At 42.6% G+C, this 24,699-nt stretch overlaps 2 protein-coding genes and 1 non-coding gene across 3 annotated transcripts; all 3 read right to left on the bottom strand.

Annotated features, from left to right (window-relative positions):
- Positions 1-3,187: 3,187 nt before the first annotated feature.
- Positions 3,188-6,042, bottom strand: LOC149288973 (ras-like protein family member 11A). Its single transcript, XM_089491212.1, has 4 exons — positions 5,922-6,042; positions 4,542-4,598; positions 4,354-4,433; positions 3,188-3,655 (listed from the first exon to the last, which is right to left on the bottom strand). Exons 1-4 carry the CDS (start codon positions 6,040-6,042, stop codon positions 3,188-3,190), a joined length of 726 nt encoding a protein of 241 aa, XP_089347338.1.
- Positions 6,043-18,274: 12,232 nt separating this feature from the next.
- Positions 18,275-21,317, bottom strand: LOC149288971 (large ribosomal subunit protein eL21-like). Its single transcript, XM_089491257.1, has 5 exons — positions 21,237-21,317; positions 20,211-20,272; positions 19,567-19,679; positions 18,457-18,607; positions 18,275-18,364 (listed from the first exon to the last, which is right to left on the bottom strand). Exons 1-5 carry the CDS (start codon positions 21,301-21,303, stop codon positions 18,275-18,277), a joined length of 483 nt encoding a protein of 160 aa, XP_089347383.1. The 5' UTR covers positions 21,304-21,317.
- LOC149288972 (small nucleolar RNA SNORA27) lies at positions 19,405-19,537 on the bottom strand. Its single transcript, XR_016277393.1, has one exon. It is a non-coding gene; the product is annotated as a small nucleolar RNA SNORA27 (small nucleolar RNA).
- Positions 21,318-24,699: the final 3,382 nt, after the last annotated feature.

Genomic DNA, 24,699 nt, shown 5'->3' with positions numbered 1-24,699 from the left:
TTTACTGCATTTGTAGAGCCCTGCTGCCTAAATAGCACAGGGCGGCATGTAGTTGTGGGGATAGGAGCTAGGGTTCACAGAAAGGTCACCTATTAGTTAGATAGGAGGGTTCAAAAGTTCAGGCTAGGAAGTCTTCAAAAAAAAAAAAAAAAAGCTGTGTTATATAAGTTAGAAATTTCGGGGTGCGCGCGTGCCGTTTAGTGATTTGCCGCCTTGGTCTCGAGGCGTCTCGAGGACGCCTCGCACTGTGCAAAGGGCGCGAATTTGCGCTATAAATAGAGGGACTGAGGGGGCCGTTTTCTTCATGCCACAAGGCGAACTGCTGGCTGTGCTACTGACCTTTTAGGCTGGTAATAGCAGCTGTGCAGGAGAGCCGCAGGCGAAAATGGAAGCTCTTTTGGAAAAACTCCCACCCCCTCTCCCGTTTATGTTAAAAATAAAAAAAATGTGTGTATAAAAAATATATATATATATATATATATATATATATATATATACAAAATTTGTAAAAAAAAAAATAAAAAATGTCGTGTGCTTTTATTGGGGTTAAAGTTGTCCCGCATTGGGATGAACTGGTTATGTGGTGGTTGTCTGCTGGCTTTTAGGGCGGTAGGCATTTTATATATATTTATGTTGTGTAAATTATATATGGAGGTTAAACTCTGGGTTTGGGCCAAGAGTTTTTTGTTAAAGTTGGTTATTGTGAAATACGTGATTTGGTTAAACTAAATAAAAGTCCACGGCCTGTTGTTGTGGTTGTGGCCTGATTCTAACTTTAAATTATTTAATTAAGGTAATCAGGGAACCTTAATAACAACAATAAAATTTATTTAATCTATATACACTCTGTATCTTGATATACAAATGGTATATAATATGAGGTATTCCAGTCGATCATATGGTGAGAAATACTTAAATACTGTGGTGAATGGTAATTATACTTTAATGATCAGCAGAATTAAAATCACACACCAGTCTTAACAGATTGCAATAACATAACAATAATACTTAGCTTCGGTAGATGGTCAGCTTACAGAGATGATGAAGAAACCCAGCAAAACAATATCAAGTGGAACTCCGTTGGTCATAACGACTACTTGATGAAACGTGGGAAGGATTCCGGTCTATAACCCAGGGCGCTTACAAAACAGGTGAAGCCCTCTGGATCCAGGCACCATCAAGCCCTGGATTGAAGTTCCACTAGCATATGGAGTATGGTTCTTTTTAAGGTGTTTTTTTACTATAGTATTGATAGGTTGCTATGTAAATAGCAACCGTATCAATGGTAAACTAGTAAGTTTTTTCGGTTGAAAGGTGCACAATATTTCGGTTGTAACCATGCACACCGGAATCACTAACACATCCTATACCTACACACATGTGAATAAAAACAAAATGTGCCTCTGCCTATATGTAACTAAGCAACACCAATCACACAAGAACTGGCTGTTATCGCCTCAGGCTAGGATAGCTTGTATAGCAACTTTGTTGTTGTTGTTGGTGGGATCCTAGGACAACTATTGACCAGTAGGTCAATAGTTCAGCCTTTATATTAAATTAATTCTGCTGTCATTCTGCTGTCTATGACGTAAATCACAAATTAGGAAAATCATTTTCATAACACCTGTTTATTCCAAAGAAATATGTGTCTGTTTTATTTACTAACATATTGCGGTTTTAAAGTGTACATTATCCCTTACAACTACATGTACTTCACTGTACTACAGTTTTACTGCACTTTTTTTTTTATATATTGCAAACCTACAGTTGTACTTCAATGTACTGCAGCTTTATTGCATTTGTACTTCCGTACAAAAATAACTGCAGTACAGTGAAGTACAACTGCAGTAAAAGTGCAGCATTGCAGTTTTTTCATGTCCAAAAAACTGCAGTATTACTTCAGAAAAACTGCAGTAATTTTTTCGTAAGGGCTGGACCATATGAAATGAAATTTCCATGAAATGGCAGAATATGAAAAATAATAATAATGCAAACATAGTTTTATCTCAGATGGTCCTCCTTGAAATACAGATCTACCTATATTACACATGTCAATGTGAAGACTGGACAAAATCTGGTCAGAATGGACTTGTTCCACTCGGCTAACTAAGTTTTGTGTTACAGAGAAGTGAAAGCAAGTTACGGTAGAGTCATGGTACGGTGAAAAACTTTGTGGGATCTGTCCTTGATATTATAAGAATGGATAAAAGGACTTATTATGCACATAACACGGCAAAAGAGTAGGCCGTGCATGATCTGACTAATGCCAAGGTGTGAAGGTCAGGCTTTGTGGTATTGGAAGTGGTGCGGCAGCATGTAACACACAAGAAGAATGTGAGTGGAGTGCGAGGGAGGGAGAGCGAGACAGAAAGAGCAGAAATAGGGTGGGAGCCAGGGTTTGTGTATAATATATATATATTATCACACATCATTTAACAATGTTGCCATACATTAAAGAAAAAAACCTTTTACACTTCAATATTTTATTGATATAAAAAAAAGGAAGATTTAAAAAAGGTACTGTAAAGCTGGAGAGATGAAGGTTTAGAGAAGCATTCTATTCTATTTTATTAAATCTTATCTCTGCCAAACCAATTACAAATATGGCTCAGATATAAACGTAGATACTTCTAGAAAAAGTCCCCCCCCCCCCCCCCCCCGCTTTGTCTGGCTATACGAAGCCACGCACCGACAGCACTGGACGGGTGCCATCTCTGACATCTGGATTATGTTGATTCCAAAAATAATTGATACAAAATCCAAGGAATGCACAAGTGAAAGAAATAGGTCTTGGCTATCGAAGTCAGTCTACATATTAACATTCCATAAAAAGTATGTCAGCCAAACTCATTAAACAGTCTAGAATACTTGGGAAGTCAACAGAGTCCCAAAATCACGGTAGCCCCTTAAACCTTAAAGAACCAGAGGGGGTGCAGGGTTTGTAAATGGTTAAAGTCACCCTTCTTAGAACCTTCTACGTACCACATTCCTCTAGCGCTGGTTTGCTGGAAAGTGCAAATGCATAAGTACACAAACAAGGTTTAAAATTGATTATTTTGACAAACAAGGTCAAATATAATTTAACATTAGTAGAAACCCACCCGCTCACAAGTGCCAACGTCCATAAAAAATAAATAAATTACTCTAATAAACAAAATATAGCGTCTACTCTGTCATCGTATGACTTCTAGGCCACCGTTGAGGAAGCTTTGACTTTTGGAGATAACGCTTGTTTGAACCGTCTCTTTAAGTCTTGCATGTTGGGCGACTTCGGTCGAGGGATAACAGAGCCTCTTCTCCTTTCTCCGGTACTTGCAGATTGTACTTTACTGATCTCCTTACACAGATGATGGAACGTATCACAAACGTCCTGACAGCTCTCACTGGTCGAGATTTCCACAAAAGAGCAGCCCAGTTCGTTGGCCAGCTGTATTCCAGAGTCTGATGGAACCCGGCGCACGTGGAGAAGGTCTCCTTTGTTGGCTACTATAATGATTGGTATCTTAGAGTCTGAATGCACTTTCCGGATGTGCTGGTGAAGATGACGAACGTATTCGTAGCTCTTGTGGTCTGTGATGGAGTACACAAGGAGGAAGCCTTCAGCCCACTGAACACACCTTAACGTGTCTGCAGCCGGTAGCAGATCTTCTTCCACCTGCAACCAAACCATTTACAGAACTGTTACTATTATCCTAACATATTGTAACAAAACATATAAATATATGAACATCAACAACAAAATTCCACAATATTTTCCGCAGATGACTGCTTACTAAGGATCACGTAAGGTTCCTGGTGATATAACCTCTAGTGGGGCAGATGTTCATTGGTGCCAAGGTATGCCATCACATCCCTGAAGTGGCGCATGAATGGAGACGCACTGGAAAGCACGCATCCCCTTGGCCCGACAAAAGTGGGACCGCGTGTCCCAGATTTTGACCACCCAACATGCATGAAAAATATTCAGTGGTGAGTTGGGGGGGGGGTGGCCATTAAAATACCATTTAGTATTACATGAAATAGTTCAGTTGCTTATCAACAGTATAGGAAGCCCGCTAGCATAAAATACAAAATCTATCTAATCGTCTTAGAGGGAATTCAACTAAATACAAAGTCTGTGATCTAATTGGAGAGAAAATATCCATCTGCCCCTTTCCTTCCTCTCCTCGAAGAGCTCAGACCGGTCCTATTGGCCAAAGTAAATATAAAACCATTTGTGTAGCCAGTAGGCACCAGGTGTCCCCAACTCAACCCAAAGCGCCCGTAGAAGCCTCGTGCATCAGGAGGTATAGCCTTCAAGAACATAGAATTATAAAGCTTGCCACGATCAGTATATTTTATGGATAGATGTACCTTCATGCAGCCAGGTGTGTCTTGGATCTGCAGAGATGTCTGTTCTCCTTCAATGACTACCAGTCTGGAGTAAAGGTTTCCTGTGTGATCAGACATATACATTTTATTTCCTGTACCATAGATATATATATATTTATATTTATTTATTTTTTTATTTGATTTCTTGGCTCATCAGAATATTCACTCACCGGTATTGGCTTCATAGTCGCCGATGAATCGCTTTGTAAGGAAACGGACAATCATTGCTGGATGGGAAAAAAAAAAAAAATAAACCGGGTTGGATTTCAGTTCAGAGAAGAAAAAAGTTAGGATGAAACATAAAATGCTGTACGTGCCGTTTAGGTGCCTCGTGGAAGCCTCCAGTTAGATCTATCAAGTCGCACAAAATTCTAAAAGCGATTGCCTTTACCCTTTATATATTCTGATGTTCAAGATTGCCTTTACCCTTTAATAACTCGAGAAGATGCTATGTATTAACACAAATGGTTTTAGCAGAGGTCCTTTTGGAAACCTTGACTTGTCGTTGTTTAAAGATACACTTAAGTGAGTCACCTGAATTCAAGCAGGGATATCAACCATAACATACTGGCAGCAAAAAACCCTGCAATTCAGGGTCAAGACCTGGAAGTTCCCAGATATGTATATCCAAAACAGCATCTTATACAAAGTGTTATTTATAGATCACTCCTTTGGAACGTTGAGAAGTCGAACCCGGTGTCAGCAATCAGAGTCCGAGCCGGCAGACTCATAGACTCCGAGGCATCGCTGGCTAACGTTCCGGTTACGGACACGCGGCAGATCGGTCCCACAGAGGATACAGCGCAGCCAAAGAACACCGACATCAACGCCATAGAAACAGAATGTGACCGTCAGCCGTCTAGTCTGCCCACCTTTCCCGATATAACCAATGAATCAGTCCTCGTCTCGTCTGAGATCGATGACCCATCGAGTGGAGCTGCCAACAAATGCCGAAAACCGACTGCCGTAACCGGATGTACAGCAGGCACTATATAAACACCGGTATATATATACACACACACCAGCTATACTGAGAAGCAAAGCTATATGTTCATATCACTTCTGCTGGTGCTTTATAAATAAATGGTTAATATATATATATATATATACACACACACACACACACACACTCCCCAGCTGATATAAAATGTACCCAGCAATAACTTTATATAGCAATAATACCGGACGGCGTTATATGGAGATTCATCTATCAAACAGGTTTTGCAATCTCAGTAATTTCTTCATCTGTAAAAGAGACCGCTGAGGTCCCCAAAGCCTCTGTGGCTTTATCTTTTTAGTAAATTCTCCATCCTCTCACGGTCCTTGATCACCAATTTTACTATTCTACAGAATCACAAAACTTCCAAACCAGTGCAGGCAGCGAGTTACCGAACCGATCTCCGGGGCAATGGATAAAGCACTGGATTGTTTAGTATGTTGTAAGGATGATCAGGATGCAGAGTTGGGATCTACTCGATCACCTGCATTGTTTGCCCCCCCCCCCCCCCGATGCGATGACCGGGTGTTGTCACTCAGGCCGGGTCACTTACCGGTTTTCCCCACGCCGCTTGCCCCGAACACGGTTATTTTAATATCCCTGACGGTGAAGTAGTCCGCGGTCTCCGGGATGGGCGCGAGCAGGAAGTTACCGGACATGTTCGGCAGACGCATGGGAACAGAGGAGCGGATCCCAGCTCTCCGGATCACGCAGCGACACTCATCCGCCTCCCGCCGGGCACGGACCGTGTACGTGGAGCGAGCTCCGGGCGGAGTTTGTGCCGCTCACGGTGTGTCTGACGCGGGGATGCTTGTAACGGTAATGTAGCCGCAGGTGATGTAAGTGCTGAGGTCCGCTATCAGTGACCGATCACCGGCATGCAGCGGCTGGGAACGCTCGCTGCTCACCATGCTCCGTGGCTTTTAAAGGCTGCGCGCTAGGACTGCCTGCCGGGGCCGGGCTGCCGCCTCTCAGCCGGAAAAGGCAATGAGGACGGCTCGGGGGGCCGGCAGCATTACGCACGGTGACGCGCTGCCCGCCGCTCGTCATCACAGCTGGGAGATAGAATAGCCGGGGATCCGCTCGGGGACGAGAGGCGGGAATAGCCCTCTGGGAATACACCGCTTCCCCGGTACATTGCTGTATATGGTCTAACGACCTTGTTGATGACGTCATATTGTAACAGTGACCGAGAATGAGACCTGCAAGCACCGACCTTCCCTCAGCGCGTATTCAGGAACAAGTATTGTCATTTTATTTACTAGTATCTCATGAAAAATAAGCTTTCAAACAATATCGTGCCTACTTATTTTAACCCCTTCTTTACTGAGGGTATTTTGTACCCCAAAACCTGGGGCTTTTTCGCATTTTTACATTGTTCTCCTTTGTGATTTTTCTTGCACCGGCACAAATTCTATATTTTTCAGGGACAGATAGAGCCTCCTTTTATTACCGTTTGTAGATGATAAGTCCTCAAAAAAGGAACATGTCCATTCCCTTTTCACCTTTAAGGATTGTTTGCGCCGATTACATGCCAGAGACGGCAGCGAAACCCACTGCGTGTATTCAGCCGCATCCCCGGAATACAGAAACACCCCCGACATGCACAGGGCACGCTACATGACACGCTTATTTTACTGCACGACAGCACACGGAATAGAGCATGCTATATACTAAATACTATACATCCGGTTTAGGGGGAGGGGGGTGGGATCAGCAATAATGATAGATCCGCTGGCGCCCTGCACGCCTTTTCTTTATATTCTTCTATATTTAATGGCAGCGTAGCAGGCGGCCGCTTTAGGCTGCCTACTCCATGCATTGATTGCTGCAACTACCATTTTTATATTATTTGTTTTCTTTTACGGTTTTAAGGCTGCTGATCAGTCTCTGACCAATCAGCAGTCCTCACTTCGCCATGAATGGAGCCTCACGTTTAATTGCAGGCTTCCATTCATTTCCATTCATCATGTCATTACACGGGTGGATGATGGTTCCCAAGGACTGCCTCAGATGCAGGTAATCGCCTGCAGCCAGGAACCGTTGGGTAGCGGTGTGCACGGCCCTCACACCGCTCCTTTAATCATGTTCTGAGCCATCATATACCATAGGCACATTTTCATGACGCGGAAAACAGTAAAATAGTTCAGCCATAAACCGCCAGCATTGCCCTGGAGAATCAGGTCTGTGCAGCATCTGATCAGGTAAAGCCAGTTCGATAACAATAGTACCCTCCAGATCTGCAAGTAGCGGAATTCTTTTCTTGGGACTTCAGGCTTTATCAGAAAAAACGTAAGTTTGTGCTGCAGCAGCAGGCGTCTGTACCGACACACATTCAACAGAACCGCTCAGGACGAATGCAACACGGACTACATATATGTTAATGCGATGGGGTAGTCGCTTAATACTGACAAACGATACCGTTACAGCCTTATCAGCACAGCTATCTAAACACCCGTTACTATGCAAGCAGGGAATTATCTACTTACGCAGACTGAGGCTAATTCAGGAAATCTTTTCACAAGACCCAGTAACATGTGTTGTAATAATATTTGGAAACGAACTCCTGGAACGAGGTTCTTTAGCCAAGAAGAGTAACAAATATCACCGAATCCCCAGAGAAAGCATAACAAACGACAGAAGTAACAGCGCTTAATCCCACTATAGACATTGGCATTTAATCAGAATACAGACATCCAAGCGCGAGCAGCACTGTCCGCTACACCCTCGGGACCAGAACAGACGTGTGCGAGTCCGACGTCATCCACCCGAATGTGATGTAAGCGGTTAGTTCCACGGTAGCTTCTCTGTTTATACAGAACACCGATATACCGTCCGACCGGCTTTCCTTTCCAGATTTTCACCGTCTGTACTTTAGCTCACATTTATATTGAGCTTCAGGACCCCATGCTGCAGCTTACATCCGTGTTAAGTCACTTAACATTCTCCTCCATTTTAAAGCCGTGAAAATTCCCACTTCCTGTTCATCCGTGGCAGCACACAATGGGTTAACGTTTCCTCGTTCCCTTGGAATAGAAGATACACTCAAGCGATAGCACAGAGACAAGTAATAATTGATTAATTAATTGGTGGTCCCTCCCACACATACCCTATAAAACCCGTTACCCAACAACGGACACCTGTATTTTTTCTCTTCTAGGAACAGAAATAGAGACAGGGACAGGTAGCCTCTATACAGGGCGTTCGCTTAGTCCCTGGGGCAGGAGAGTGTTTATGCGGCCGTAAACCGGGAGTTTTCCTGGTCCTTCAGCCAGCTCACCACCCAGTTACCTATAACAGAGTGATTGACATCGGGTGTGCCAAGGATCCCTTCTCCTGTTCAGGAGGTAGGTCAGTCCCCTCATGTCTGAGCTTCCCGGCGGTTCGGCAGGGATAAGGACGCGGGCTGATTTCGGTGAGCGCGGGCTGCCGGGCGCATTCGCAGTGGCCATGGGGCTGTTATACGCATGCGCAAAGCTCCATCTGCGGGCGGGAGATTTGCATTCCGCAGCCATTCTGAGCTCACACTCAGCCGGGGCAGCAGATCTGAGGGTGTTGGCAGGTAGTGGGACTTGGAGTCCCTCTCTTTCCCTTATCACTTTGTGTTTTTTTACTCTGATTGTGATTTACTGTCTCCTCTTTCCTCTTAGGATGTCCAGTCCAGGGGAAAAAAGGAAGAGACAGTCCAGGCCTTTTTGAATTGCTCCCAGCCCTTGCCTGAATCCTGGGCTCAGGATAAATGTGCAGGATGTATGTCTACAGAACAACCAGCCCAGATGGAGCCTGGGATGTTCTTAGACTGGTTTAAAGAGCAACTGACTAGCACTTTCCAAGAAGTGGTGTCCTCCATGACAGAAAATAAGAAAAACAAGCCTTCCGTTAGTCACAGATCTACGGAATCTAGTGCCACTGTGCGATCAGACTCTGAGGATTCAGATGACGAAGCCCCAGATAACCTTTACCTACTGCATAAGGACGAAGTGCCTAAGCTTATCTCGGCTGTTAAGGGTGTACTGGAGTCGGATAGAGACGTGTCTAACAAGCCTGTTAGAGAACAGCTATTTTATTTTCCCTGTAACAAAGGTAAAGCGTTTCCTGCGCACCACTTAATCTCTGGTTGGTGTGAAAAGGATTGGGAGAAACCCGAGAAAAGAACAGATCCGGGGGCGAAGTTCAAGACCATCTATAAATTGAATCCAGGGGCATGTTCGCACTGGGAGAACCCACCGAAAGTGGATATTGCAGCAGCGGAACTGGCTAAAAAGTCTTTCTTTCCCTCTGACGAGTCATGCATGCTTCCAGACCCAATGGAGAGGAAGGCAGACTCGCTATGCAAGAAAACCTATATGGCAGTGGCACCTATATACCAGTGGCCAGGGCACTCTGTATATGGCTAACCCATCTTGCCCAGGATGTGGAAGAGGGGGTGCCAAGGCAAGAAATCATGAGTAATATCTCTATCATGAAGACAGCTGCTGATTTTCTTTGTGATGCCCCCTTGGATGTCCTTAAATTTTCATCTAGGTCCATGGCCCTGGCCAACGCGACGAGGAGATCCCTTTGGATCAAACAGTGGGAAGGAGACATTCCATCAAAGAACAACTTTGTGTCTCTTCCTTTTCATCCCTCATCTTTATTTGGGCCACAGCTCAAAGACATAGTTACATAGGCTGAAAAAAGTCATGCGTCCATCAAGTTCAGCCTCTCCTATATCTGTTAATTTGTTGCTGTTGATCCAAAAGAAGGCAAAAAAAACCCCGGTTTCACTCTTTCCAATTTTGCACGAACCAGGGAAAAAAAATCCTTCTTGACCCCAAAATGGCAGTCAGATTTCTCCTTGGATCAATAAGCTGTTTCCCCATAATTAAAGATTATATCCCTGAGTATTATGTTTTTCCAGGTATCCATCCAGTTGCAGTTTAAACATCTGTACAGACTCCGATAAAACTACCTCTGCAGGCAGAGAATTCCACATCCTTTTTGTCCTTACTGTAAAAAACCCTTTCCTCTGCTTTAGTCTAAATCTCCTTTCTAATACGAACGCATGACCACGTGTCCCATGCATAGTCCTGTTTATGAACAGATTTCCACACAGTGGTTTGTATTGGCCCCGAATATATTTATATAATGTTATCATCGACGTTTTTCTAAACTAAACAGATTTAAATTTGTTAACCTTTCTTCATAACTATTGTGCTCCATTCCTTTTATTAATTTTGTAGTCTGCCTCTGCACCCTTTCTAGTGCTATGATATCCTTCTTTAGAATAGGTGCCCAAAATTGCACAGTATATTCAAGGTGCAGCCTTACCATTGATTTATACAGAGGCAAAATTATATCTTTATCCCGCGACTTGATGCCCCTTTTTATACACGACAATACCTTACTGGCCTTAGCAACCGCAGACTGACATTGCACATTGTTGCCTAGTTTGTTGTCTATAACAATTCCCAAATCCTTCTTGTCGTTACCCCTAATTCACTACTGTTTAGGGTGTAGGTTGCTTGTGCATTCGCTACCCCGAAGTGCATAACTTTACATTTATCTACATTGAATTTCATCTGCCATTTGTTTGCCCAGTCCCCCAGTCTATCTAGATCCCTCTGCAGCACAGTAATATCCTGCTCGCCCTGTATAACTTTACCTAGTTTAGTGTCATCTGCAAACACAGCAACACGACTTTCAACGCCTACTGCCAGGTCATTTATAAATATGTTAAATAAAATTGGTCCCAGAACAGAACCCTGAGGGACACCACTTACCACTTTTGACCAGCTTGAAAATTTACCATTTATAACAACTCTCTGTTCTCTATCTCTAAGCCAATGTTCTACCCAAGAACAAGAATTTGCATCTAGACCAATTTCCTTCAGTTTGAATACTAATCTATTGTGTGGAACCGTGTCAAACGCCTTGGCAAAATCCAAGTAGATTACTTCCACTGCAACACCCTGATCAACACTTCTAATTACTTCTTCATAGAATGCAATTAAATTAGTTTGACAGGACCTATGTTTCATAAAACCATGCTGATTATTGTTAATAATATTGTTCTTCCCAATGAATTCCTGAATATTATCCCTAAACAGCCCTTCAAATACTTTCCCAGCCACAGAAGTTAAGCTCACAGGTCTATAATTTCCGGGCACAGAGTTTGAACCCTTTTTGAAAATAGGAACCACATCTGCCTTCCTCCAATCCTCTGGTACAATTCTTGAAAGAAAAGAATCCTGAAAGATTAGAAACAGAGGTTCACTTATCTCCTGTCTCAGCTCTTTAAGTACTCGTGGGTGAATACCGTCAGACCCTGGAGCTTTGTTAACATTAATTTTCTTTAGTTGCTACAGCACCTTGTCCTGAGCCATCCACTCACAGTTTGACTGAAAATTTTTCTCAGTGGTCCTATGTATATCCATTGCCATAGGTTCCTCCTTAATATATACTGAGGAAAAATAGTCATTTAAAGTTTCTGCTTTTTCCTGGTCCTCCTTAACCAACACTCCCCTCTCTGTTTTTAATGAACCTACGTTTTCATTTTTTGTTTTTTTTTTAGAATTGATGTACTTAAAGAATTTTTTGGGGTTAGTTTTGCTCTCTTTGGCAATCACCCTCTCATTTTCTAGTTTAGCCCATCTAATCACCTTTTTGCATTCTTTATTGGCTTCCTTATATCTTATAAGCCCCAACGAAGCAAACGCTAGATCTCCATTTGCAGCTTACTATTCAGGTTCTGCAGGATCACGGATTTCTAATAAATTACAAGAAATCGCAACTTCTTCCCACAACAAAGATAACTTACCTAGGCTTTGTCATAAATTCTCAGTCTATGAGACTTCTTCTCTCCAGCGAAAGAAGCACGAATATCAGGCAGTCTGTGAACCACCTTATATTCCTCAACGAATGTACTATCAGAGAGGCGATGAGAGTCCTCGGCCTGCTCACATCAGCACTGGAAGTAGTACCATGGGGAAGAGCGCACATCAGGTCGCTACAAGATCATATCCTGAGATCATGGAACAGGGAGCAGGACACCCTGGATGGCATGATGGTAATCCCTGTCCCTCTGAAGAAGGATCTCAGATGGTGGTTGACACCAGAAAGATTTCCAAACGGCAGGTCTCTCGTTTACTCCCAACCCATAGTCCTGACTACCGATGCCTCGGCGAAAGGCTGGGGAGCCCACACTATGAAAGCCTGGGTCCAACAGAAATGGAAACCGGCGGAAGCAAGACTCTCATCCAACTTGAGAGAGTTGAAAGCTATCAAGCTAGCACTGTTTCATTTCAAAGACCTTCTCTTTCACAGGGCAGCCCAAGTCCAGACGGACAATTTACCGGCAGCATACTACATAAACAAACAAGGCGGAAGAAGGAGCAGGTTGCTGCAGAGTGTGCGGATATCAATCTTCTCTCCCTCTCAGCTGTCCACATCAAGGGGTTGTTGAATGTGGCAGCAGACTGGTTAAGCAGAAATACCATGCTCCCAGGCGAGTGGGAACTGATTTCCAGAGTTTTCTCCCTTATAACATCCAGATGGGGCACGCCAGAACTAGACGCGATGGCCACTCGCCAGAACTCGAAGCTGTCCCGCTTCTGCTCACTATCGAGGAAAGACACTCCGACCTTCATAGACAGTCTATCAATCAACTGGAATCTAATCTTCATTTATGTTCTAATACGAACGCATGACCACGTGTCCCATGCATAGTCCTGTTTATGAACAGATTTCCACACAATGGTTTGTATTGGCCCCGAATATATTTATATAATGTTATCATCGACGTTTTTCTAAACTAAACAGATTTAAATTTGTTAACCTTTCTTCATAACTATTGTGCTCCATTCCTTTTATTAATTTTGTAGTCTGCCTCTGCACCCTTTCTAGTGCTATGATATCCTTCTTTAGAATAGGTGCCCAAAATTGCACAGTATATTCAAGGTGCAGCCTTACCATTGATTTATACAGAGGCAAAATTATATCTTTATCCCGCGACTTGATGCCCCTTTTTATACACGACAATACCTTACTGGCCTTAGCAACCGCAGACTGACATTGCACATTGTTGCCTAGTTTGTTGTCTATAACAATTCCCAAATCCTTCTTGTCGTTACCCCTAATTCACTACTGTTTAGGGTGTAGGTTGCTTGTGCATTCGCTACCCCGAAGTGCATAACTTTACATTTATCTACATTGAATTTCATCTGCTAATCTTCATTTATGTATTCCCTCCTATCCCTCTCATTCTAAAGGTACTGAAGAAGATTCAGACAGAGAACGCCAGAGCAATCGCTATTCTCCCATACTGGCCCCGTCGGGCATGGTTTCAGCTCGCATTGACGCTTTCGAGCGGGGTGTTGTGGAAGCTGCCGATCTCCAAGGATCTGCTTCTTCAATCAGGGATGTTCCACCCAGACCTGAACAGACTGCAATTGACGGCATGGTACATGAGAGGTCAGCCTTAATTGATCAAGGGCTTTCTTTTTTTTAAGGATTTTTGCCTAAAATTCTGTCAGTCGAGAATCTAAATCAGGAGATCATACTTCCAGTACTACCATCTCAAGAAGACAATATACACCTCTTGGATGTGAAACGAACCATTGTAACCTACTTGGAAAAAAACGCTCCTTTTAGGCTATCAGAAGGTCTCTTCCTTCAATTTCAAGGCCAAAACAAGGGCAAAAGAGCAAGCAAAGCTACTCTAGCCAGATGGTTAACACCATCAAGATGGGCTATACCATGGAAGGTATTCAATCTCCTCTAACACTAAAAGCTCATTCCACAAGATCAACGGCAGCATCGTGGGCAGAGAGGTACCACATACCGATGGATCAAATCTGTAAAGCGGCCACATGGGCCTCCCCATCTACCTTTATGAAACACTACAGGTTGGATGTCGCATCCTCTCAAGGATCAGCCTTTGGCAAGAGTGTAATCCATGGAGCAAGTATGATGTAACTGCTTGTGATTTCCCACCCTGTATTCTTTGTCACTGCAGGGCTCGTCCCATTGTGTGCTGCCACAGATGAACAGGAAGTGGAAAATTTACCTTTTTTGACATTTTCATTTCCTGGAATCCGTGGCAGCACAAGTATACCCACCCAATAAATGTTTTCACTGCTATAGGTGTCCGTTGTTGGGTAACGGGTTTTATAGGGTATGTGTGGGAGGGACCACCAATTAATTAATCAATTATTACTTGTCTCTGTGCTATTGCTTGAGCGTATCTTCTATTCCAAGGGAACGAGGAAACGTAAACCCATTGTGTGCTGCCACAGATTCCAGGAAATTAAATTTTCCACATATTTTGAATATTCACTCATCCATGCTTCGTGAGGCAATGTTTATGACCCCCACCTAACGCAGGTACGGTTATGTAGTAGCAGGTAAAGGAGGAAGCATGGAGAGGAGCTCACAGGGGGTTAATAACTAGTTAACATTCACAAAAAACTTTCTAGCAGGAGAGAAGTTAGATTTAAAGCATCCCAGTCTCATCCCAGCTGGTAAACTTAAGGAAACACATTAAGACAGTTAATTAGTAATTATTAGACTGAGCAATGTGTATATTTCATGAGCTGCGAACGCCTACATTTGGGAGAATAAAATCTTTACTAACGAGCTTGAAAGGCCAAGAAGGCACCCTTAGAAGGGAGAAACTGCCCCCCCCCCCTTGCTACCTCATACCCAATGAAGTGCTACAGGAAAGGTTTTCATACATAACCAATTACAGAGCATGCGCGTTACGCATGCTTTTAGTAGAGGCAGCCGGAGGGTGATAGTCCCAAAAAGCCAGCATGGATTCGGGTGCAATTAAAAAATGCTTTATTCTAGTACAGGCCATGTATTTCCCAAACACCCGGAATCTGAAAAGCCATGACAGACAATAAGTGATTTTGGTTCTGCAGAAGACCCAGAATGTTTGGAATGAGTGCTATTACCAGCACAGAAACAGACCAATGCATTTAAAGTGATAACAGATCCAACATAGCAGACTTTTTTTTTTTTGTTTGTTTGTTTTAGCAGGCAGGTAATATTTAATTTGGTGTCTAACATTTGGTCCGAGAGAAGGGGAGGAAAAAAAAAGTGCATTTTTATCAGAAACCACTGGAGGATTTGAGGCTATGATATTAACCCCTTGGCTGCTAAGCCATTTCCCACCCTGGTGCTAAGCTGGTTTTCAGCATTTTGGTGCATCTCACGTTTAAACGCGTTTAGAAGTACATTTCTTGGGAATAAACTATACCATATATTGGTTTTTTTCAGCACACCCAGCAGATTCCAAATATACCATTTCTATATGTGTATGTCCCATTAGGTTTGCAAAATAAAGCCAAAAATGGGAAAAAGTGTAATTTTTAACTTCCGACTCAATAAAAACTAGTTCGTAATGTTATTTTTCTAAACTCTAATATCAAAAGCTGTGTTAAATATTTGTAGTAGGTAACCGGTCTAAAATAAACGGAAATTGAGAACAGTTTTTCTAGTATTTTATACCTAAAAGTTACATTTCTTAGACTATCACAAAAGACATCTTTAAATTTAATGCATGGCTGCCGTCAATTAAAACAGCTCTTGCTGCCCGGGATGTTAAAACATGCCAACAAAACTATATATTTTTAGAAACTACACCCCAGCTGCAGCAAACGAGGTCTAAGTTGTATTTGTATCACAAATCTGACGTGCACAACAAATAAGTGAATATCACACTTCTAAAAATAATTTTTTTTTTAATTAAAAGCGACAAGTTCATTTATGTCTTGCGCACTCCAGTCTTGTGCTACGAATACATGCAGCCCCTCATTTGATGTCCCAAGGGCTGTAGTTTCTGAAAATATATACTTTATGTACCGTAATTTAACTTTCCAGCTGTCTAGAGCTGTCTAAATTCAGGCAACCCCCCTAAATGTTTTAAGACAATTTTTAACAAGATTCTCCAATCTGCCATATCTGAAGTTAAAGTGGTTTAGACATCTGGGAAGTTACATTAGGGTACATAAAGTACACCTTTCAAGAAACTACGCCCCTTGGAGCTTCAAATGAGGGGCTACATGTATTTCTAGGACAAAAGTTGAGTGCACAAATAATGATGGAATATGTCGCTTTGGCTAGAAAATGTTTTTTCTAACCATAGCGAGATGTTCATTTGTGTCTTGCGCACAGGTTTGTACTAGAAACACATGCAGCCCCTCATATGATGCGCCAAGGGGTGTAGTTTTTGCAAATATGTACTTTTTGTGCCATAATTTAACTTGTTACGTGAGCAGTAATGCCACGTCAAGGCTTCAACCCTAATTACTGACCAGTCACTCGCAGAAGCACACACCATACTTTCCATACATTCACTCACAGAAGCACACACACCATTCTTTCCCCTTACAATCCCAAAGAAATGATGGTAAAGGGAGAAAAAAAATAAATCACTTTTACAGCAAAAAAGTTTCGCAGTAAAAATGCAAGGCGCTCCAGCGATGAGATGGTTACTCACGTACCGCACAGGCTAAATGGCTGATTTCAATAATATTTGCAGTTCCTCTATCATTGACTAAATTTAACACCATGATCAAAGGGATCATGGGGTTAAAATTTAGTATCAGCCATTTTTAAAAAGGGAATGTCATAGCTATATGATCACTGTGGTAACAGTCTACCAGTGATCATTTAGCTAGAATACTTTTTTTTTTTTTTAAGTTTTAGATAATTTAATTTGGGGGTCTCTAGGCAATTTTGATCTTTATCTGCCTTTAGAGCTTAATTATGCTTTGGCCAATTCATACAACCAAAACCTCTCATTTATATTATGTTTATATATTTGTTGCCAACTTTATTAGGGTGAGATCGCAGACAGTTTTTGGTCTTCCTTTATCTTGCTTCCCTTTAAGTATTTAAATGTTTCTATCATATCCCCGTCACATCTTTCTTCAAGGCTATATATGTTAGGATCCTTTAACCTGTCCTGGTAAGGTTTATCCTGTAATCCATGAACCATTTTAGTAGCCCTTCTGTGCACTCTCTCCAACATTTCTATATCCTTCCTGAGATACGGTCTCCAGTACTGTACACAATACTCCAAGTGAGGTCTAACCAGTGATCTGTACAACGGCATGAGCTCTTCCCTCTTTCTACTGCTAATACCTCTCTATTCTGCTTGCATTACCTGCTGCTCTACTGCATTGTCTGCCTACTCCTAAATCCCTTTCCTTGCATGTTTAGGTTAGGACAGTATCAAATATTCTATACTCTGTCCTTGGGTTTTTATGCCCTAGATGCATTACTTTGCATTTATCCACAATAAATGTCAGTTGCCACAGCTCTGACCATTTTTCCAGTTTACCGAAATTTCCCATTTGGCTTCTCCCTCCAGGAACATCAACCCTGTTGCAAATTTTTGCGGCGTCAGCAAATAGACATAACTTTCCATCAAGACTTTCTGCAACACCACTAATAAAAATATTAAAGAGAATGGGTCTAAGTGCAGATCCCTGAGGTAACCCTCTGTTGTCTGTCACTGCCTAATCCATTCAACATTGGGATCTAAACTCAGAGATTGCAGTTTATTTATAAATCTTCTATGTGGCACAGTATCAAAAGCCTTACTGATGTAAGACTTACTGGCCTGTAGTTGCCCGACTCCTCCCTACTGCCTTTTTTGTGAAACATTGGCTGACTTGCGGACAGGAGAATACATGGCAAACAGATAATGATGACATATGCAAAGCTACAGGTTGTTTGCAATCTTGTGACTACCAATAAACAGTTTGATGTGGTGTCTAGAAACAGTCCCTATAATGGACTTTAGTTGCAAGACTTTGGGGCTAGAACATCATTCACACGTAAACCCCAATGTGGGGTAATATAATTAAATAGGCGATGGCCATTTTCCGAAAAACAGAGGTCTTTAATAGAAGACAATTATGCCATGAATTCGTATGGAATTGGTTCAAGCAGCTCTGGTTCTTTGCCAAAGGTTTTAACAAAATGTGCCTCACTGGGTGGAGCGGGCTGCAAAAGAAAGAAAACAAAAGTTAATCACGAGCACTTAGAAACACGAGAGATCTGACAGCATGCAACCAGGCAGCAGAGCGATCACTCACCTGACGTTTCAGTTCCACCCAAGTTCCTTTCTCCTTGGCTTCCTTTTTCTTGTTCTCGTTCTCCTTCACACGCTGCAGGAAGCTGTCTCTGCTCTTTGAGTGGCGAATATGTTCAACGCGGACATTAATTCTCTTGGCAAGAATCCTTCCCCTATTAATAAAAAGTTATTTAGGATGCTTCATAGTTCTAAGATAGCAGAAACATAACTTCTTTACTGTGAAAGAGCCTCATGCCCTGCAATGTGCTTCTATCACTCCCTGAGCAGGTAGATGGTTGTGGCGACAGACAGATGCTACAGGTTTAATACGTAAGATGACTACTTAGTGACTACTAAGTGAAGACCCGGTCTCATCTAATCAATAAGAAAGGCATTTTGCTTCAGTTATTAGGAAAACTGAATGAACCACTTAAAGTGGAACCTCACCATTTTTCTTTACTTTATTAAAAATTAGTTTGAGAATTCTAGTTTTTGCATGTTTTCAGACAACTGCACATTAGTCACGTATTGCACCTGTTACCCCAGCTCAATCTACTAAACACATCTATTACTTAGAACAATAGAATAGCTCAGTGTTACTGATCCAGCCAAACTAAAGTCCACGCAGAAGTGGATTTCATTTACATAAAGCAACAGACATTTTGCTCCAGAACGGTAGATAATTTGAACAAAATGAGAAAAACCTGATTTTACTTTACCAAGAGGGTCTTGGTAAAGCCCAAGTCTTTCCACCAGCAAAAAAAAAAAAAAAAAAAAAAAAGGGCAGACTAGATGGGCTGAATGATTGACATCAAATGTAAAATCTAATCTACACTACTGTATGAAGAACTGTATATTCTGCTTAGATGTCTACTTAAGTAAACCCACAGATCAGTACATTTTGCTCATTGTAATTTTCAGATGTTTTCCTTTTTGGAGAAGTTACATACACATCACTAGTTATTTGAATAAATGTTTCCTCTGACAGGACACAAGTCAAATATATGCAGTATTTGCTTGGGTTTTAAGAAGAGTTTCTATAGCCCTCCTGAATGGCCATTATAGACATACAGAATTCTATATGGTAAAGTGAAAGGGCTTTTACATTGTCAGGGTATGGAGCGGCACTTACTTGATCTGCTTGTTTACAATAATTCCTACAGCATGCTGAGTGACATTGTAAATCCTTCCAGTCTTGCCGTGGTAGCACTTGTGGGGCATGCCTTTTTGAATTGTGCCCATACCCTAAAGAAGCATTTTACAAGGAAATTTACAGTTTATTCATCAAGTAACCATTTTCAATACTGATATGCAAACACCCCATAGCACCATAAACTCTGTTAACGACAAAACAGGCACGACAGACAGATCCAAAAGAAAGCCTTTTTGTAAGTTGTTTAGAAAATGCTCTCAGAACCGGTGAAATGATAGACTCATATTTACTGACGTAAATAGTTAGGAGATATATCATCATCGAGCATTTAACAGCACTGCATGGCAATACGAGCTGGTAAACAAGGTCTAGGCAGAGCTTTTATTACAAACAACAACACTAACGGAAAATAGAAATTGGCCTCTATAGCATGCAGCAGCCTATACGACGCCATCATATTTGCTGTTATGTTATCTGTTCCTGAGATACATCCCAGAATGCCGTTCACTACCCCCCAGCTAATAAGAAAGCGAGCTCATTGCCATATCAGGCTTTTCAGTGCCATTGGTAAAGTACAGGAGAGGGCTTATAGAGGGGTTTGCCAATTATCTTATAGACATTACCTTTATGTCCACAATATCACCCTTCTTGTAGGTGCGCATGTATGTAGAGAGAGGAACGACACCTAAGAGACACCAAATGAATAGTTAAAAATGTTTACAAGAAGTGATTGTTTCTTGTCCATTTATTGTAATAACCTGTGCAAATCAGCATTGGCTGGTGGAGACTATAGGGAACGTACTAGTCTGTACTATGTTAATGAATGGAAATGTTCATACGTAAATTCACACTCAGCTGTCATAGCAAAATCCAACCTTTGCATTTATGTTCAACACCTATTTGGATGTCTTGTGAGGATATTCGCTGCCAGACAGCGCTAACGCTGGCTTGCATGACAGAACAACCGCTCTAATACCAAACACAAACTGGCAAGTGGCAGAAAATACAGAGAAACCAAATTTAATTTCCCCTTTCAGTTTTCAGAAAATGCAGGGCATTTTAAAACATTGCACTTTCTGCACTGCCAGCTCAGACCTGCTGGTGAAACCGTCAGGGCGCATCTTAGCCAGAGAGCAGATGGCCCCCGAGTCATGATACACCGTTACATTTGCAAAAAATAAATAAAAAAAAATGGACTTTTGCTTATAAAGAATACGTTCTACATAACTTGTGAAAGACCAACTGTTTCATTAATGGTTCCTTTACATTTTTGGGTCAGTTTGAGAAAGATTGTCACCATGACAATCACTTGAATCTCTCAACTAATCACACCAGTTCATTTATTTCTGCAGTGAGAAGACAACGAAGTTCTGCACCATTATCACCCCTTACGTTAAATACAACAGTCCAGACCCATCAAGGACCGTCTCCCAGCTGCCATTAGTAAAGCAGAAACTTTCTGCACTGCCGTATACTACCAAAGTATACTACTGCACTACAGACATGACTCCTTTTGACAGCTAAAAGTAAAAAAAAAAAATGATTAACGTTTATTGGGTTTAAGCAAAAGAATAAAAAAAAAAAAAGACTGGGATGTAGCAGATCAGTTACTGGATGCGGACCAAAAACAGCCAGTGAGATGGACTTACCATGTTTACGGAAGGGTCTGGAGAACATATAACGGGTTCCTCGCCTTTTTCCTCTTGTGTTAGTCATGTTTGCGGTTCACTGCAGGAGTAAAAGAGAAAAGAGTCCTCAGCAAGTTTGCATTTCCATCGGCCAGTCACAAAACACACACAGCTGATGTCACCATGCAGCCCACGGGGCAGCCCACGGAATGCTGTACTACACGCTATAATCACACAACTACGATCAGCACCCATATCTACCCACTGTATCTTCATATCCTATAAATGCGGTGCACAAAAGGTTAATTATATATACATGCACCTTTCCGGTCACATTCCAATGGTGTATAGAACTTGGGTAACCTAGTCTTAACACGAAGCCGTAACGAACACCCCGGGTATGCCATGTGTGCCTGGACTGCAAACACAACCAAAGCCGCATCCAAACCCGGACGGCAGGGCTAGACGCAGCTCCTTCAGATTTAGGCCGCTATACGCGCCTTCCATACACAACCCATTAACGGACTAAGGTGAAGAGCATCCGTAAGCACACCAGCCTAGCAAGCGGACCATCGGTAACGATGCCGCTAAGTAGAACGGAAGTTCTGTGGTTACCTGGACACGTAGGGATGGCTATAACTTTACGTCATTTAATACAGAAGGTAACTATAATAAAAATGTGACCCTGAAAAACCATCCTGGCCCTAAAATTGCACGCCAGTCCCCTGACAGACACATCCGTACTTGTATAGAAATAACGCTTCATAAACATAAAAGGCCGCTCAGGTAGGGAATACATGACAGTCTCCAGGCAGAACAGGACAGAGGCCGTTTTCCCATAGAGGGCCAGGCCACATTATACCAATCCAATTAATAGCCCTCCGGGTAAGAATTCGCCTACATTTCCCCACTAAAGCCAAGCTGGCAGTCACGATAACGTTCCCCGCCACACAAAGGCACTTTTCACCGCGAATGTACGGAGAAAACCCTAGATTTTTAGCGCATAGCGCGGAGCTCGAGATCTCATGCGGCTACCTGCAAGATGGCGGGTCCGGCGGAAAGGGGGAGTAAAAGCTCCGCCTCCCCTTACATGAAGCCCGTGCGTTTGTCCCACGCACTGCCTGACTGGAGACGGTAACTAAAAATACATTAATAAACTAACTTTCGGCAGTGTAAAGACGCCGGTATCATACTCAGCGGTGAAATTACATTTCCACAAATCCGATAAAACGTTAGTAACCACGTAGGCGGCTAAATAGGCCAACTAATAGAGGACCTACTCCATGGGAGACCATAGCATTGGCTACGCTGGGTTGAGCTTGTTGTAGAGCATCATGGGACTTGTAGTTATCATGCGCCGTGTTGTCACTACACTTCATGAAAGCGAAGTTCTTAAGCAGATAATAACATAACGTTGCATTTCAGGGTTTTGGTCAGTGAGTCTGGGCATGCGTACTAGGTTTCCTTTTTTAAGGGGCACGCATCTTTAGACCTTCCTGGCATTGTTTTATCCGATGATGTTCCTGTTTTTTTAGACGCCTGGAATCAGGGCCGGCCCAAGGCAAAATGCCGCCTGGGCCGAATTTTAAAATCCCCCCCCCTTATCTACTCTTCCTCTCCCTCCGTCCCTGCCGCCCCCCCCCCTTGTACTTACCTTTCAGCAGTCCTGCGGCGAGTCTCCCTGTTCGGTCTCGAAGCCGGCACCGAGACAGAACAGGAAGACTCGCCGCAGAGGAGAGAGAGGGACGCCGAGCGGGTACTGACAGCTTGGTAAGCGAAAACCACTCGGCGCCCCTTTCTCTCTTTCGCTTTAAAAAAAATTAAAAAAAAAAAAAAAAAGGGCTTGGGGTGGCGGAGTGCCGCCCCTTCAAAAGTGCCGCCTAGAGCGGTTGCCCCACTCGGCTCCATTGTCGGGCCGGCCCTGCCTGGAATGGTTAGTGGGTGTGAGTGTATGTAAGTGATAATAATTTTTATAAACAGAAAATGTAGCGTAAATATAAACTATGTCAATAAAATACATTCTTAATTATATAATAATCCTTTCCCACCTTTTCACTTGGTTGAACACTAAAGCTCAACTTTAATGTTTTTTTGTGCACGTGCAGAAATTGGCGACTGAAAAGTCCCTCGGCCCTCGAGGAAAAAAAATTAGAATTTGACATCGGATAAGACCCATCTAATCTGCCTATTTTTTACTTTATTAACCTCTACTACTTCTAATGGGAGGCTATTCCACTAATGTAAAGTAAGCAGCATCATAAACAGCTATTAGTACATTATCTTCCTTTATTTCATACCTTCCACATCCCCAATGGCAAAAGATGATGCTTTTTGCTTGTTTGTTTGTTCTAGGCGTTTGATTAGAGGTGCAGCTATTGGCAGGGCTATACTGGAACTGTCACTGGTCATATACTTATGACCTTTATATATAGCTTTCTATACTTCCTATAGCATTAACCACCTTCCTATGCTAACCCCACTGGACCTTTCTGCTGCTTTTCACACGGTGGGCAACCCTTTTCTCCTCCAAGCTCCTCACAATCTTGGTCTCTCCTGGTTCACATCCTAGCTTTCTGATCGTACCTTCAGCATCCCCCTCTCCAGTAACACTACCTCTCCCCTTTCCCTCTTAGTTTGTCTACCCCAAGACTCCGTTCTAGGACCCCTTCTGTTCCCCTTTACACAACCTCGCTGGGCAAACAAATCTCAACCTTTTGGTTGAGATTTCAATACCACCTGTATGCCGATGGCACCCTGATCGCTTTCCTTCCTTCTTAGATCGTGTAACTAATTGCCTTGCCTCTGTCTCTAATTGGATATCTGCACCATTCTGTAATCTCTCAGAAACGGGGCTTCTTATTTTCCCTCCCTCCAAAACTAACATTCTCTCATGTCCCTCGATCATCTCCCTATCCCCTCACGCTCGCTGCCTTGGTGTTATCCTTAATTCTGATCTCTCATTCACCCCCCATATCCAGTCTGTTTCATCTAGAAATATTTGGCCCGCATTCATCCCTTCTTAACACAATATGCCACTGACTTTTGTCTATACCCTCATTATCTTCAGCCTTGACTAATGTAACTCTGTCTTAGCTGGTCTCCCTCATACCCGTCTCGCCCCTCTACAACCCACCGTGAATGCTGCTGCCAGACATATCTTCCTTACCAATCCCGGAGCTCTCCCATCTGTCAGTCCCTACACTGGCTACATGTGCACTTCAGTATACATTTCAAAATCCTGACTTGTACATTCATACCTACCTCCCATCACTCATCTCCAAGTACATTCCCACCCAGTCTCTCCCCCCCCCACCATCCAATCTGTGTCCGTGACAATTATCTGTCCTGTGCTCTGATTTCTAGTTCTTGCAAGATGTCTCAAGGGCTGCCCCATCCTCTGGAATACCCTCCTCGGCGTATATTTCTTTCCCCCTGACTTTGGTCTTTTAAAAAATCCACCAAGAACCCCTTCTTTAAGGACTTT

The sequence above is a fragment of the Sceloporus occidentalis genome, unplaced genomic scaffold (genome assembly GCF_023333645.1).
Source record: "Sceloporus occidentalis isolate IW3139 unplaced genomic scaffold, rSceOcc1.0.p SCAF_49, whole genome shotgun sequence".
NCBI lineage: Eukaryota > Metazoa > Chordata > Lepidosauria > Squamata > Phrynosomatidae > Sceloporus > Sceloporus occidentalis.
This window is presented reverse-complemented; position numbering and strand designations above follow the sequence as displayed.